General features: G+C 46.4%; 2 protein-coding genes across 2 annotated transcripts; both read left to right on the top strand.

The window, feature by feature from the left end:
* Positions 1-5,493: 5,493 nt before the first annotated feature.
* Positions 5,494-7,000, top strand: PtA15_2A726 (uncharacterized protein; the record flags this gene model as incomplete). The annotated part of the gene is made up of 3 exons (XM_053166776.1): positions 5,494-5,532; positions 5,619-5,804; positions 5,867-7,000. 3 exons carry the CDS (start codon positions 5,494-5,496, stop codon positions 6,998-7,000), a joined length of 1,359 nt encoding a protein of 452 aa, XP_053017964.1.
* An 868-nt stretch (positions 7,001-7,868) lies between these two features.
* Positions 7,869-8,991, top strand: PtA15_2A725 (uncharacterized protein; the record flags this gene model as incomplete). The annotated part of the gene is made up of 5 exons (XM_053166775.1): positions 7,869-7,950; positions 8,046-8,172; positions 8,303-8,561; positions 8,677-8,774; positions 8,886-8,991. 5 exons carry the CDS (start codon positions 7,869-7,871, stop codon positions 8,989-8,991), a joined length of 672 nt encoding a protein of 223 aa, XP_053017963.1.
* Positions 8,992-13,708: the final 4,717 nt, after the last annotated feature.

Below are 13,708 nucleotides of genomic sequence, written 5' to 3'. Positions count from 1 at the left end.
TGTGACAAAGTGAAACTAGGAAACGGACCTATACAGTTTGCAGTTGAAGAGTGAGCAGGGTGAACGGGTTTTGAAACAATAGTTGAATGAAGAAACAGTAACACAAATGGGGACTGGACTAAGTACAATTAACTAGGTTTCAAAGTATGCTGCGGACTGCAAACTGTGAATATAACTAGAATATGCTAATACAATGGTGAGATGTGAGATATGTTAATAGGAACAACTTATGATTATGTATACTATATGTGCCATGAAATTCTTGGCCATATTGGAATGTCAGAAAATGAGATAAAAGGTTTTCACAGTTGTCATATTACCTACTAGTGCACATCCCTTATATCCCATGTTCTGATACCACACCGGTGTGGTATCAGAACATGGGATACACCAGGAAAGAAAAATAGTCACTTGATGACAAGTGACATCATTCCAGCTCCAGCGGGCTACCCACCATCTACCCATCATCTACCCACCATCTACCCATCATCTACCCACCATCTACCCACCATCTAACCAGTTTAAGAATTTCCACAGGAGATCCTCAGTTTTTGCTGGGCACCACTGATCCCCATTTCTGGTCAGCTGATACTCAGTTTTAGCTTCCAGCTTATGCTCAGCTTTGGTGCCCAGCTCATGCTCAGCTTTGTTGCCCAGATCAGAACCAGTCCTTGCCCAGCTTATTTTCAGCTTTATTCCAGTCATGGCTCAGCTTAGACTCAGATTAGGACTATCATTGGCCCAGCCAATGCTCAGCTTTGGACCAGTATTGACTCAGCTGATTTTCAGCTTTGGATAAATCTCGGCCCAGCCAATGCTCAGATTCTGAGTCTGACCACTCCTGTAACAGCTTATGCTCATCTGTGGACCAGCCTTGGCTCAGCTGATGCTCAGCTGTGGACCAAACTTGGCTAAGACAATGCTCAGCTGTGGACTAGCCTTGGCTCAGCTGATGCTCAGCTGTGGACCAGCCTTGGCTCAGCTGATGCTCAGCTGTGGACCAGCCTTGGCTCAGCTGATGCTCAGCTGATGCTCAGCTGTGGACCAGCCTTGGCTCAGCTGATGCTCAGCTGTGGACCAGCCTTGGCTCAGCTGATGCTCAGCTGTGGACCAGCCTTGGCTCAGCTGATGCTCAGCTGTGGACCAGCCTTGGCTCAGCTGATGCTCAGCTGTGGACCAGCCTTGGCTCAGCTGATTCTCAGCTGTGGAACAGCCTTGGCTCAGGTGATATTAATCTTTTGAATAGTCTCAAAAAATCTGATACTCAGCTTTGGAACAGCCTTGGCTCAGCCAATGCTCAGCTTTGTACCAGCATTGGCTCAGCCAATGCTCAGCTTTTGAAAAATTTTGGCCCAGCTGGTGTTAATCTTTTGAACAGTATTGTCCCAGCTAATCCTAAGCTCTGCACAAGCCTTTTCCAAGATGATGCTCAGCTTTGGACCATTGTTGGCTAAGCTGATGCTCAGATTTGGAATATTCTTGGTCTAGCTGACACTTGGATTTGTTTCAGGCTTGGAATATCCAATGCTCAGCTGTGGCCCAGGCTCAGCCAATGCTCAGCTTTGGCCCAGGCTCAGTCAATGCCTACTGCTCAGCTTATGATGAGCATCACCTGTTCCTGGGAAAAAATTAGGATCAGCTGACTGTGCCACATTGAGTGCTCTGGTGCAGTCCTGCAAGCTCTACAAGTGCTGGTGGAGCAGACTTGGAGCAGCGCTGGAGTAGCTCTGGAGCAGAAACCAAAGCTGCATCATGTCACTTGCCATCAAGTGACTATTTTTTTTTTCCTGGTGGTACCATTGTTAAGAATTTCATGGTGTGCATAATTTTTAACATTAAATTATTCATGAAATTTCTCAGAAAATTTGGGTCTGTAACCAAAAAGGTATACAGTTAGGAGTCATTTGCCTAGTAAGCCCACCGTGCACCCCTTATATCACATGTTCTGATGACACAATATTACTAAAAATTTCAAGAAGTTCAGTTTGTGCATAATTCTCTGTCCTCTTAAATTTTTATGCATGTGGTGGGAAAAAAAGTTATGAATATGCCGGATAATAAGTACCTTAGTAGGAGATATGTCCAAAAGCCGCCACCCCCTCAAAACTAGCTTCTGTTGGTGGGGTACTTCCTAGAAGCTAGCCATTCTTAAAGAGGTTATTTAACTCAGTGCTGTAAAATTTTGAGGCACTGTAGCTAAGGTTTTGGTAATTTTCCTTAGTAGGAAATCCACCAAATTGGGGCCACAGTAGCACATAAGCTGGTATGTAAGACCAGATGAAATGAAGCTGGACAAAACTTCAAAGTACAAACCTGGTTCTTGCATGTCAACTGACAGAAGTTTCTTGAGTTTTTTTTTTTTCAAAGTGAATCCCACAAAAGATGTTTTACACCTTGTTGATTTATCCATGCATATACCAAATTTGAAGTCTGTGATTGTGTGTGCATGATACAAAGGGATCCCAAAAAAATTAACCAAAACAAAGAACATTGAATTAGGATTCCAAGATTGAACTAGAATACAAGAGATGAATCACAAAACATTTTTATTTTGAGAATAAAAATGTGAATTTTGAAATGATGGTTTATGTCACTGTCAATCTGCAAGTAAATACAACACACTTCCAGTAAGTTAATGTTATATTTTCTACACAGTCTGCAATATTTATCTCCTCAGTTACTTTACCTTCACTTCATTATAGTCATAATGTGCTTGTATAGATTTACATCATTCCTCATCTTTATATTAGGTTTCCCTTGCTCTTTTCTATGTTCCCCAGAAATCAAAGACAAGACAAGACACATAATATCATTCCTCCTCATCTTCCAATACATACTCAAATCACTGTCTCAAGATTGCCTGTTCACAATAAATATCCAAATCACTGTTTGAACATCAGCCTTGCATATCTCACATCATCAACCAAACGTAAATCTACAGACATTGGCTGACAGTTTGTAGTGAGTGAAAATAAAGATATTTTTTCATGGTAGTTGTGGATTTTTTAAAAATAATGAAGAAAACTGTATTTTTGGGGTGGATATAAAGGGGTATGGTTGCAATGGTATGGAGAGTGTGATGAAATGGTGTTCAAGGGATCAATACACTATTTAGGGCTCAATCAAATCAGAATTACTGGGGATTCTAGGGCAAGAATTATGAAGGATATCATGAATTTACTAAAGGCATGACCTTCATTCACAGTAGCTTTCCTTGGTGCAACACTAAATCCAATTTGATGAAACCATGAAAAGGCATCAAATATGACACCCTTGGTTCCACTCTGACGAATTTTTCCATGATTGATGTCATCCACCTGGATCATATCAAGATATTCATCTTCATTCTGGGGAGATATCTTATAATTTGCAAAATGCATTGGGTTTTTACTGATGGCATTCACTATATCTTCTGCAATGAGCTGATGTTCCTCTTGATTATTGTATTTAAGGTGGGCAAGTGCTCTATAGACATTGTTTTCATCTTTTTTTATGAAATCTTTTGTTACAAAGAGATCACTTGGGGTTTCACTGTCAGAGTCAATTAGAGTCAGGTAATTTGGTGGTATTGAATTTCTTGCTATTTCAGAACCCATTTTCTCATTGTTTTCAATGAGAGTTTTGGTTTTGGTGGGACTGTATTGGAGTTTAGACTTCCTTGGGATTGTTTTTTCCTTTGAGGGAGCATTGTGGTCTTCAGGTTGCACTGGACTCTGGTATTGATTTGGAATTTTATTTTGTGCCATGGTTGTGCCCATTTGTTCATCTTTCATAATGACAGGTGTGATTTTGGAAGACAAATCTTGCTGCTCAGTTTGCCCTGATGGCTGGGTTTCTTCTGGTATTGCCTTCTCATTGGTTAGAGTGAAATGTTGGGTTTCCAAGGGAACATTGAATTCTTTGGGCTGCATGAATGGGGTTTGTTTTTCCTCGTGTTTTTTCTCTCTCTCCATTTTGACAGCTAGATTGGATGGTTAAGTAAGAAGCCAGAAGAGACATCACATGATTTTTCTCAGCAATTGGTAGTTTAATGGTTTGAGAAATAAATGAAATGATCCGGATTTTCTCTCACAGATTAGAATAATCAACAGTCTTGGAAACTTACATTGACCTTTCTGCCCTGAATCCCTAGAAGGACCCAATTTCTTCCTAAACCATTCCATCAGTCTGTTAAACTGCTTGTTTAAGAATCTAACTATACAAGTCAATCTGCTGGGTATTTTTTCATTTGGTGGTTGTCCAGCGGCCTTGGAAGGTGTTTCTTCAAAACTGGGTTTTTCAGGTTGTAGGATTTCTTGGTCTTTAATGGGTGCATTCAAATTATCAAAAGAAACGTCCGGCTTCCCCATTTGTCCAATCAAAACCCCGGCCTGTTCTTCACATTTAGGCTTCGTTTGGAGCCGATATAAATATAGGTGATATAATCATTGGTTAATTCAATGAAAACTACAAAATTCAACATAAAGCCTCCAAATATTTTTTCTAGGCAACCTACAATACTGGTCTCTTCAATTATGAAATCAGATTAAACTGATTCAGCCATATTCAGTACTGTAGTACCATTATATCACTTTTGACCAAAACAAAGCAATATAATGGTATTATGGTGCTGAAGATGGCTGAATCAGTTAAATCTGACTTCATAGTTGATGAGACCAGTACTGTAGGTTTCCTACAAAAAAAATTGGATTCTTTATGTTGAGTTTTGTATTTTTTATTGAATTTACAAATGATTACATCACCTATATTTATATTGGCTCCAAATGGGGCCTTAGCCTCTGTTGTGTGATTGACGTGGGAGGCAGCATGACTTGCAGAAGCTCCGAGAGAAGGTGCGGCCCCTTCAACCAGAGCTACCCCAACTATGAGCAATAAGATTACGAGAGATAGAGGGTAGGAGATGGTTGTTGAGCTACGATGTGAAGCTTGATTGTCATGAGCTGTTTGCGATAACATTTTTTAACTTCCCAATGCTTATACACAGTGTGGGTAGCATTTTTGGGATGATCAGGGAAAGTAGGGGTTGGTTGTGCAAAGGTTTTGTGAATGAATGAATGGTTTTCTCTCAGTCCTTGCTGCCCGAACTTGACTCCATTATATAGGGGAAATACGCAACCAAATAGCTCCGGGCAAACAAGGTGGAGCACACCTGATGTTTTAACGGAATCATATACATAACTGTTGAGGGAAAAAGTCTCCGCGGGTCCTTCAGACCTACGAGACAAACCGCCGACAGCTCCCGAGTAAAACTCATCTGGGAACTGTGAACCACCTGGAGGCGCGAATCCGGTGGGGGCGCTTCCTGGCGCTTCGCACCTTCGGCATCAAGTTGGAGTGCACTGGTCAATTATGAATATACAATATGCAATACTGTATTCAATACGGACACTTGAAATCTGTTTTGCCTGCTGCTCACGCTGAAGACCCAGCGGAGTTCTACATACAAGTGTCAACATCAAACTTCACCCGGTACATATTGGAAGTCTATAATCGATGGAATCGGAAAACGCCAATGGACTGGAGGCTCTGAGGGTTTGTTTTTCTAACTTGATATTAATCTCATACTTGATCTCCAATTGACCGGCCTTTGTTGTTTTTATCGGCCACCTTTCCTGTAGGCTTCAATACTGGCCCATGACCAGCAGTTTCAAGAACTGATGCGCATGATCCCGCCGAAATACTATATCGCCCAGCAGCAGTTCTCACTCACCTTCCCAAACAACACTCAGAAATCCGGCAAGAAAAATAAGAAATATCATCAGCCTGTTGATCCCGAAGCCAAGCGACTCCAGAAGCGCGCCAAGGTTCGTATCCGAGCTTATTTGGGTCGATCAAAAATGCTGATCGCCCGTTCTCTTCCCAATAGTATGACCCCGACACACTTCCTACGATTCCACAACTACAAGGGTTAAATAAGAGCGCTGGCGACAAGTCACAGTCGAGCCAGAAAACCACGAAAACTTTACCGGATGGCGATGAGGAAAGCGAAGCAACCAAGGATACCGTCTCGCCCGCCGCTCAACTGTCTCGGGCCGAGCTACAAGCTAAACTTCAAAAACGCATCGAAGTCCTTCAAGGAACTTCTCAGCGAACCAACCTGTCACCGGAAAATTCCGACTCTGTCGGTCTGACCGGCAAAGACGCTCTTCTCAATCTCGAGAGAAAAAAACGAGGCGAGATGCGCGATCGGAGACGGAAGGAAAGGAAGGAGGCACGCTCGAAAGAGAAACAACTCAAACTGGAACAAACCTTACTCAAAAAGAAGAAATCCGCTGGCTCATCTTCTAAACCCTCTAACGCTCCCTCCGGTTCTGGAAATCGACAGAAGGGTGGAAAGACTAGTGAAGACGTTCAACCCCAAAAAGAAGTTTCGAAAGACCCAGCTCTACAATCGAAATCGAACCAGCCTGATCCGTCCCCTTCGAAAGCCGATAAACACGCTGCAGGTCCTACAGCGGCAGAAGGATCGAAGTCGTCGACTAAGAATAGCGCTCATGCACACGAACCCGATCTGGCTTTCTCCTCCTTATCGTTTGATCTGAAACAGTCATCAGCAGTTGATGGAGCCCATTCCCACGGACACAAAAACCCATCATGGACGTCGAAGAAACCCCAGGAGGCGAAGACGGCATTAGATAGGAGAGAAGCCTACCTGGAGAAACTGACGCCGGAGGCTCGGGAGAGGGCTGAAGAGAGCAAGAAGTGGGAAAAGGCTAATCTACAAGCTTCGGGGACGAAAGTGATGGACGATCGGAAAAAAATCGAGAAGGCACTCAAGAAACAGACCAAGGAGAAGAAGAAGAAGAAACATCAGTGGGACGAACGGATCAAGGTGGTCGAGAAACTTAAGGAAGACAAACAAAAGAAGCGCAACGAAAATATCCAGGCTCGTAAGGATCAGATCCGTGATAAGAAAAAAGGTATCAAAGCTAAGGGGAATCCTCACCCTAATAAAAAATCTAAAAGCTCAACTGGTAAGAAACCTGTCAAAGGCTTCTAACCTCCTCTCCTGGCTACTCGTTTCTCTCCTTATCGTTTGCCCATGGCTTTCTTTAGTGTGTAATTCATCAACTACCTTCTCTTTTGATTCTGTTTGTTTTATGAGAAACGACAAAGATTTCCTTCGGTACAATGTCTTTATTTAATGATAACTTAGACTAAAGCAACATTGAGTTCTCAACTCCTGCCCATCCCAAGGTTCCTTGAGAAGATCCCCGAAGTGATCCAGAGTTCCAAAGTTCAGATTTCCCAGCTGCGAAATCTGAAATTCCAGATCTATTGAAAATTGACAGGAAGTTCCTCTACTTACTTCCTGTCAAGATCTGCGGGCCTCCCGCAAGTGATCTAGAGCCTAAAAAGTAGAGTCTAAATCAACATCTACGGGGGTCCCAGATTGCACGGGAAGGTAGGAGGACCTCTTGTCACAATCTGCGAGCGATCTGGGAGGCTCCCAGAGTCCCAAAGCCTAGATTTCCCTGCAAAATTTGGGTCAGATCTAGGTCTGGAAAGGGTTCCCAGATTGAAGGGAAGTCCTCCAAGTGGGTCACTTCCCGCCGAGATCTGAGGGCCTTCCAGGGAGACCCAACAGCTGGATTTCCCTGGAAAAATCTAAACTTTTTGGGTCTACATCGGCAACTGCGAGGGTGCCAGATGTGATGGGAAGTCATCCAGATGCTACTCAAAATAAGGACTTGGCGGGTTTATGTTTGCTCGCTTCGCGAGTTCACCCCCGAAGTCTCGAGGGACGTTGTTAAGTTCGCATACATAAACCAGCACACTCACACCCAACACGAACGAGCTTCGAGCGATCCTAAGCGGAAGGTCGGACGAATGATCACAACTTCAAGAAGCTATTGACGACACTCCGCATGTCTTGGCAGGACGTTATCCAACAGGGGCTCGTGGCGCGGGACTCGAACGAGAAAGCGTTCAACTTGATCATCGACCATTGTGGGTACACACGCACACACTCATCACTTCAAAAACACACCGCATTCTCTCTCGTGGGTTAACTGATTATGCTGTAATTCCATTGGGTGTACCAGACCGTCGCCTCGCTTCTCAAACAGCTATCCTCAAAGAACGCAACGGCGCGCTTTTGAAAGCTGCGGGTTCGATCGGCGGTGGCGGTGGCGGATCGAGGACGGTTTCTGGAGGCGGAGGCGGCGGCGAGTGAGTGTGCTTTAAGACTCACCAGCAGGCGGGCCTCAGAAGGGCCTTCTTATCCCAAAAAGATGCCGACAGATTTTTTTTTTTTTTTGCGATCTGATGTCGACCAATTTTGTGTGATTGCGAACGACAGCTCTTCGGTAGCCCGAGCATACACCGCCTCGCTAGAGAGTCAGTTGAGCACGTTACGCGACGAGCTAGCGAGCGTGTATAAGACCCAGGGGCAGAACGCGCAGCGGCTGTTGGTAATGAACGAGGCGTTGAGGGAGCGGGAGGAGCGGTCGAGAGCCGAGGTTGAGGAAACTAGATTGTTAAGGGTCGAGGCTGCTAGACTCAGGGAGCGGGTCGCTAGCCATGCCGAGGTCATGCGAGAGAAGGAACGGAACGTCCAGGTTCGATCCACAGTCTTCTTGATCTTCTTATTCGCAGATCTTGTCTCTCTCTCTTTCCTACATAGTAAGAAAAACACCCACTGACTCCGCTTCTGTCGCCCGTTTTTGTTGACAGATCTTGCAGGATGAGTTGTCGACTCTGCAGTTAGAGTACACCCAACAAGAACAAAAGATCAAAGATCTGCGAAGCGACAACGCCAGTTTACTTCAAAGGCCAGTCCTGCTTTTCCTCAATTCTTTTTTTTTTTTTTTTTTTTTAAAAAAAGAGAGGGGTTTGGTGAATTCTCATGCCAGATGAGTGGCTGGGTTTGGACGATGTTATAGATGGCTGGATAAGGTGCACGAAGACGCTGTACGGATGAACGACGCGAACCAGTTCCTCGTCGAGGTGGAGAAGAAAGGACTGCCGCCCGTCGAGCCGCCCGGTTGAGAAAACTGATTCACACTTCTAACATATATTCCAGTCGGAACCAACTTCATCCGCACTTTTTTCAACCGAAGCTTGCCAGGCTTATCATTCTCAACTGGTTAGGGAGCTTCGCATTATCTGAGACAGTTATTGCTACAATTGCATCCTCACTAAGGGAGGAGCTAACAACTTTGGCTCACCTGTTCTGTATTACCTTGTCCACTTGCATACTACGCCTTTTTGCGTATGATTTTTTCTCTCTTGAACTTATCTCTGAAATGTTTTGTATCTCTCCCCTCATTGTTGTTAAACAGTTTATATAAGGCCCCATTTTGATGCACCATTATATGTCATAAATGGGCAAATTTATGATGTGCAACCCTCAGGGTTTCACCGCTTTTGTGGCAATGTGGTTTTGGGTTGACTTATACATGATAAATTTGCTCTACTGATCACCAGGGAAGATTTTGACGCACTCTCCAGAGAGTGCCATACTGTACCCTTTTGTAACTGTGCTATATGGCTTTGATGAAAGTAGTTTAAGAATTAATGAAACATTCTGGAACTAATCCACAAATGATCCAAAACTGATCCTGGATTCATGCATAAACCATCCAGAAGTCATTAAAGATGGCCATGTAGACCCGGGTACCCGTGACAAGTACGGGTACCCGCTCCTTTCTCAGCCATTTCTTGATACCCGGACACGCGGCGGCGGGTACCCGGGTCTTTTTGGCGGGTACCGCGGGTACTTTCTGTTTTTTTTTCAGGTATGTATTTTACCAAGAGGGATCCCTCTTGGGCCTCGGCGAGCTGGTATGTGTATACCTGCCGCCAAGAGGGGATTTCTCTCGGTGGCAAGTATACATATACCAGCTTGCCGAGAGGGATCCCTCTTGGCGGGCTGGTATGCACACACCAGCTCGCCAAGAGGAATCCCTCTCGGCGAGCAGTTTTCCATACAAATACCAGCTCGCCGACACCTCGAGGAATCCCTGTTGGTGAGCAGGTACATGCACTAGCTCGCCAAGAGGGATTTCTCTTGGTGGGCAGGTATACGTAATTCTTCTCCGAGCAGGTTTACATGTGCCAGCTAGTCCAGAGGGATCCCTCTTGGCGGGCTCATGGTGCAGATACACCAGCTCACCCAGATGAATCCCTTCGGCCAGCTGGTGGAGCCGCAGCTGGGGATATCTCAAGTACTAACAATATGATGCGGGCGGGTATCAAACCCTGGTGCCCGGGTACCCGCCTGAAAATGTTGCAAAAACAGGCACCCGGACCCGTACTTGGTACACGTGGAGCGGGTACCCGCCAGAGCAATGAGTACCCGCTGGCGGGTACCCACTTGCCATCTTTAGAAGTCATGCAGAAGTCAACTGGAACACAACTGGAATGTGGTTGAAACCACTATAAGGCCTTGTTTGGACGCCCAGTGTGATATGATAAATTGCATAATCAAATACATAACACCCAATGTGAAATCCAACTGTAATAAACCCAATCAAAAAATCATCAGATTTATCACATGTCTGTTTGGCACATCCACTCCAGAATACATTTGAGTCCATTTATAACAGGACTGTTTGGCAAACCAAGGCAGGCAGAGCTATATATGTATGTAGGCTGGAGGAGTACTTACTACGCACCCTCTTGGTGACCGGTCAACCTGTCTCAAAGAGGAAGGACATGCACTCTTGATGACCGGTCCACCAAGTCATTGAAGAGCACACATCAACTTCTGGATGGCCGGTTTGACAGGCCATCCAGAGGACACCCTCTCAATGACCGTTCAACCGGTCATCAAAGGGGACTTCACCTCTGATGACCCAACCAGTCATCAAGAGTGACTCTACACCCTCTCAACAACCGGACAAGTCATCGAGAGGGATTCTACACCCTCTCCATCAAGAGGGATTCTACACCCTCTCCATCGAGAGGTACTCTACACCCTCTCGATGTCCGGTCAACCACTCATTGAGAGGGTGAGTCCCTCTTGATGTCTGGTCAACCACTCATTGAGAGGGTGAGTCCCTCTTGATGTCCGGTCAACCACTCATTAAAGATGGCATTTGGTACCTGTTTGGGGGTACCCGGCACCCGCGGGCGGGTACCGCTTGCACCAGCCAGACACCCGCTGGGCGGTGCCGGGTGCGGTTTCCGGTGTCTGTTTTGTCTCCAAAACCAGCGGGTACCCGGGTACCGCTAGCGGTACCCGCCTTATACCCAGGGAGCTAGGGGGCCTCGAGCCGGGGGTTTTCCCCTTCTTTGCTCACTCATATCCGATCACTGCCCTCTGGGCCCTTCCAATCACCACCTCACCAGCCCACTCCTCGACCATGTGATCCACCCGCAAGCAACACAAGTCTTACAAGCCAAGCCGAGCGCCGGCTGGACTGCTGCTGGGCACACCCTGCAGCGCAGGTCGTCCTCCAGCAAGCCGGGTGGTTGCGAGTTGGCGGAGGAGCCTCCGGTAGCGAGAGAGGTGTGGCATGGTAGAGGGGGAGAGAAGAGGATGAGGATGGCTGGGATGAGACACATTGGCTTCACTGCACACTCCCGGGTACCGCTGGTACCCCCCTCAAGTACCGCCTGCACCCGCCAGGCGGTGCCGGGTGCGGTACCTGGTGTTCATCTGAGTCCAAAAAACAGGCGGTACCCGGGTACCAATTGCCATCTTTACCACTCATTGAGAGGGTGAGTCCCTCTCGATGACCAGATGAAGGAGTCCCTCTTGATGACCGGATCGAGGAGTCCCTCTTGATGACCCAATCAAGGAGTCCCTCTTGATGACCGGATCAAGAGGGTGAGTCCCTCTCGATGACCGGATCAAGAGGGACTCTACACCCTCTCAATGTCTGGTCAACCACTCATCGAGACGGTGAGTCCCTCTTGATGACCGGATTGAGAGGGATTCTACACTGTCTCGATGAGTGGTTTACCGGATATTGAGAGTATTGAGGCTTAGGTCAGCCGGTCATTCTCTCATAGACCGTGCTGCGGATTCAAGATGTTGCGGGTTTGAATTTCAACGATGAGACTCCCAAAACCTAACCTAGATTATATAAACCAACTTTGTTTCTCTTTGTTGTTTTACTCATCTATGTTAGAGCATCTCCAACGGTCCGGGGGGCAGTTGGCCTGCGTTCCCCGGCCCGCAAGCACATGTCACAGCAGTCGCGGCTCAGCTCCAATTATGGACTGGCAGTTCAACCCGCAATCAGACAGGCAGATCACTCCTCCAGCATCACCCACCACCCTTGTTCTGGTCATCAATAGGAGTATAACATACTCCCCTCGATGACCGGAACTTTCTGGTCATCGGGATGCATGTACATCAATGGCCAGAATGTTCTGGTCACTGGGACGCATGTATCTTGATGACCAGAACGTTCTGGTCATTGGGACGCATGTATCTTGATGACCGGAGCAAACAAAGGAAATACTCCTCTCAATGACCCAAGCGGACCAGTCATTGAGAGGAGTTATCTTATATTATACACCTCTCAATGGCCGGAGAGAACCGTCCAGTCATTGAGCGGAGTTGTTTACTCCTCTCGATGACTGGAGAGGACCAGCACGTATCTTGATGACCGGAACGGGCCCGGTCATTGAGGAGAGTATTTACTCCTCTCGATGACCGGAGAGAACCGGTCATCAAGGTGATTGTTTGCTGCTCTTGATGACTGGCCAAGAGAGCCAGTAATTGAGAGGTGTATTTGCTCCTCTCAGTGACCGGAACAGACCCGGTTATCATTGCATACATATTTTGTTCTTTCTTGGCGAGCTTCGAGTAGGAGTTGGTGCGTTTGTTGATACCATGTTGAGCTTCTTTGGCAATGAAGTCGAGTGGATGGAGGTGTGTCTGGTCGATTGCGGCTGGGAGGCGACCCGCAGAAGTCAGCAGGTGATTGCGGGTTTGACTGCCCCCGGCAATGTTCCCAGGGTCGTTCTGCGGGTCCGTTAGCGCGCAAGAAAGGAACCCGGGCGGCCAAAGTTCGCCCCCGAACACCCAGTCGCGGCTCCGTTAGAGATGCTCTTATTCGTTTCATCTCATTGTCATTATCAATTCAAACTCATACACACCTTCCATCCGTTTGACCTCAGGTATGCCTAGTATCATTAACTTCCACTTGTCTCTCACTCACTCACCCTCTGTTCTATCATCGTGTTAGGTGTGCTTGTGTCTCTCTCAGTCTCGCAGACTGTTTGTGTCAACTCACAGCTTCTTGCTTCTCCAAGGTTTGTTCATCGTTTCATTCACTCATCTATGTTATTTGTTTCATCTCATTGTCATTATCAATTCAAACTCATACACACCTTCCATCTGTTTGACCTCAGGTATGCCTAGTATCATTCACTTCCACTTGTCTCTCACTCACTCACCCTCTGTTCTATCATTGTGTTAGGTGTGCTTGTGTCTCTCTCAGTCTCGCAGACTGTTTGTGTCAACTCACAGCTTCTTGCTGCTCCAAGACCACTGGTTTCTCCTCCTTGTTGCCCATTAGAGAGGGTGTAGAGTCCCTCTTGGTGACCGGTCAAGCAGTCACGCAGTCATCGAGTGGGATTCTACATCCTCTCGATGACTGGTCAAGCAGTCATTGAGAGGGTGTAGAATCCCTCTATGACTGCTTGACCGGTCCCTCTCGATGACTCCTTGATCCGGTCATCGAGAGGGACTCACCCTCTTGATGAGTGGTTGACCGGACATCAAGAGGGACTCACCCTCTTGATGAGT

The sequence above is a fragment of the Puccinia triticina genome, chromosome 2A (genome assembly GCF_026914185.1).
Source record: "Puccinia triticina chromosome 2A, complete sequence".
Lineage (NCBI taxonomy): Eukaryota > Fungi > Basidiomycota > Pucciniomycetes > Pucciniales > Pucciniaceae > Puccinia > Puccinia triticina.
The sequence above is the reverse complement of the archived record's forward strand: the minus strand, read 5'-3'. Positions and strand labels throughout refer to the sequence as shown.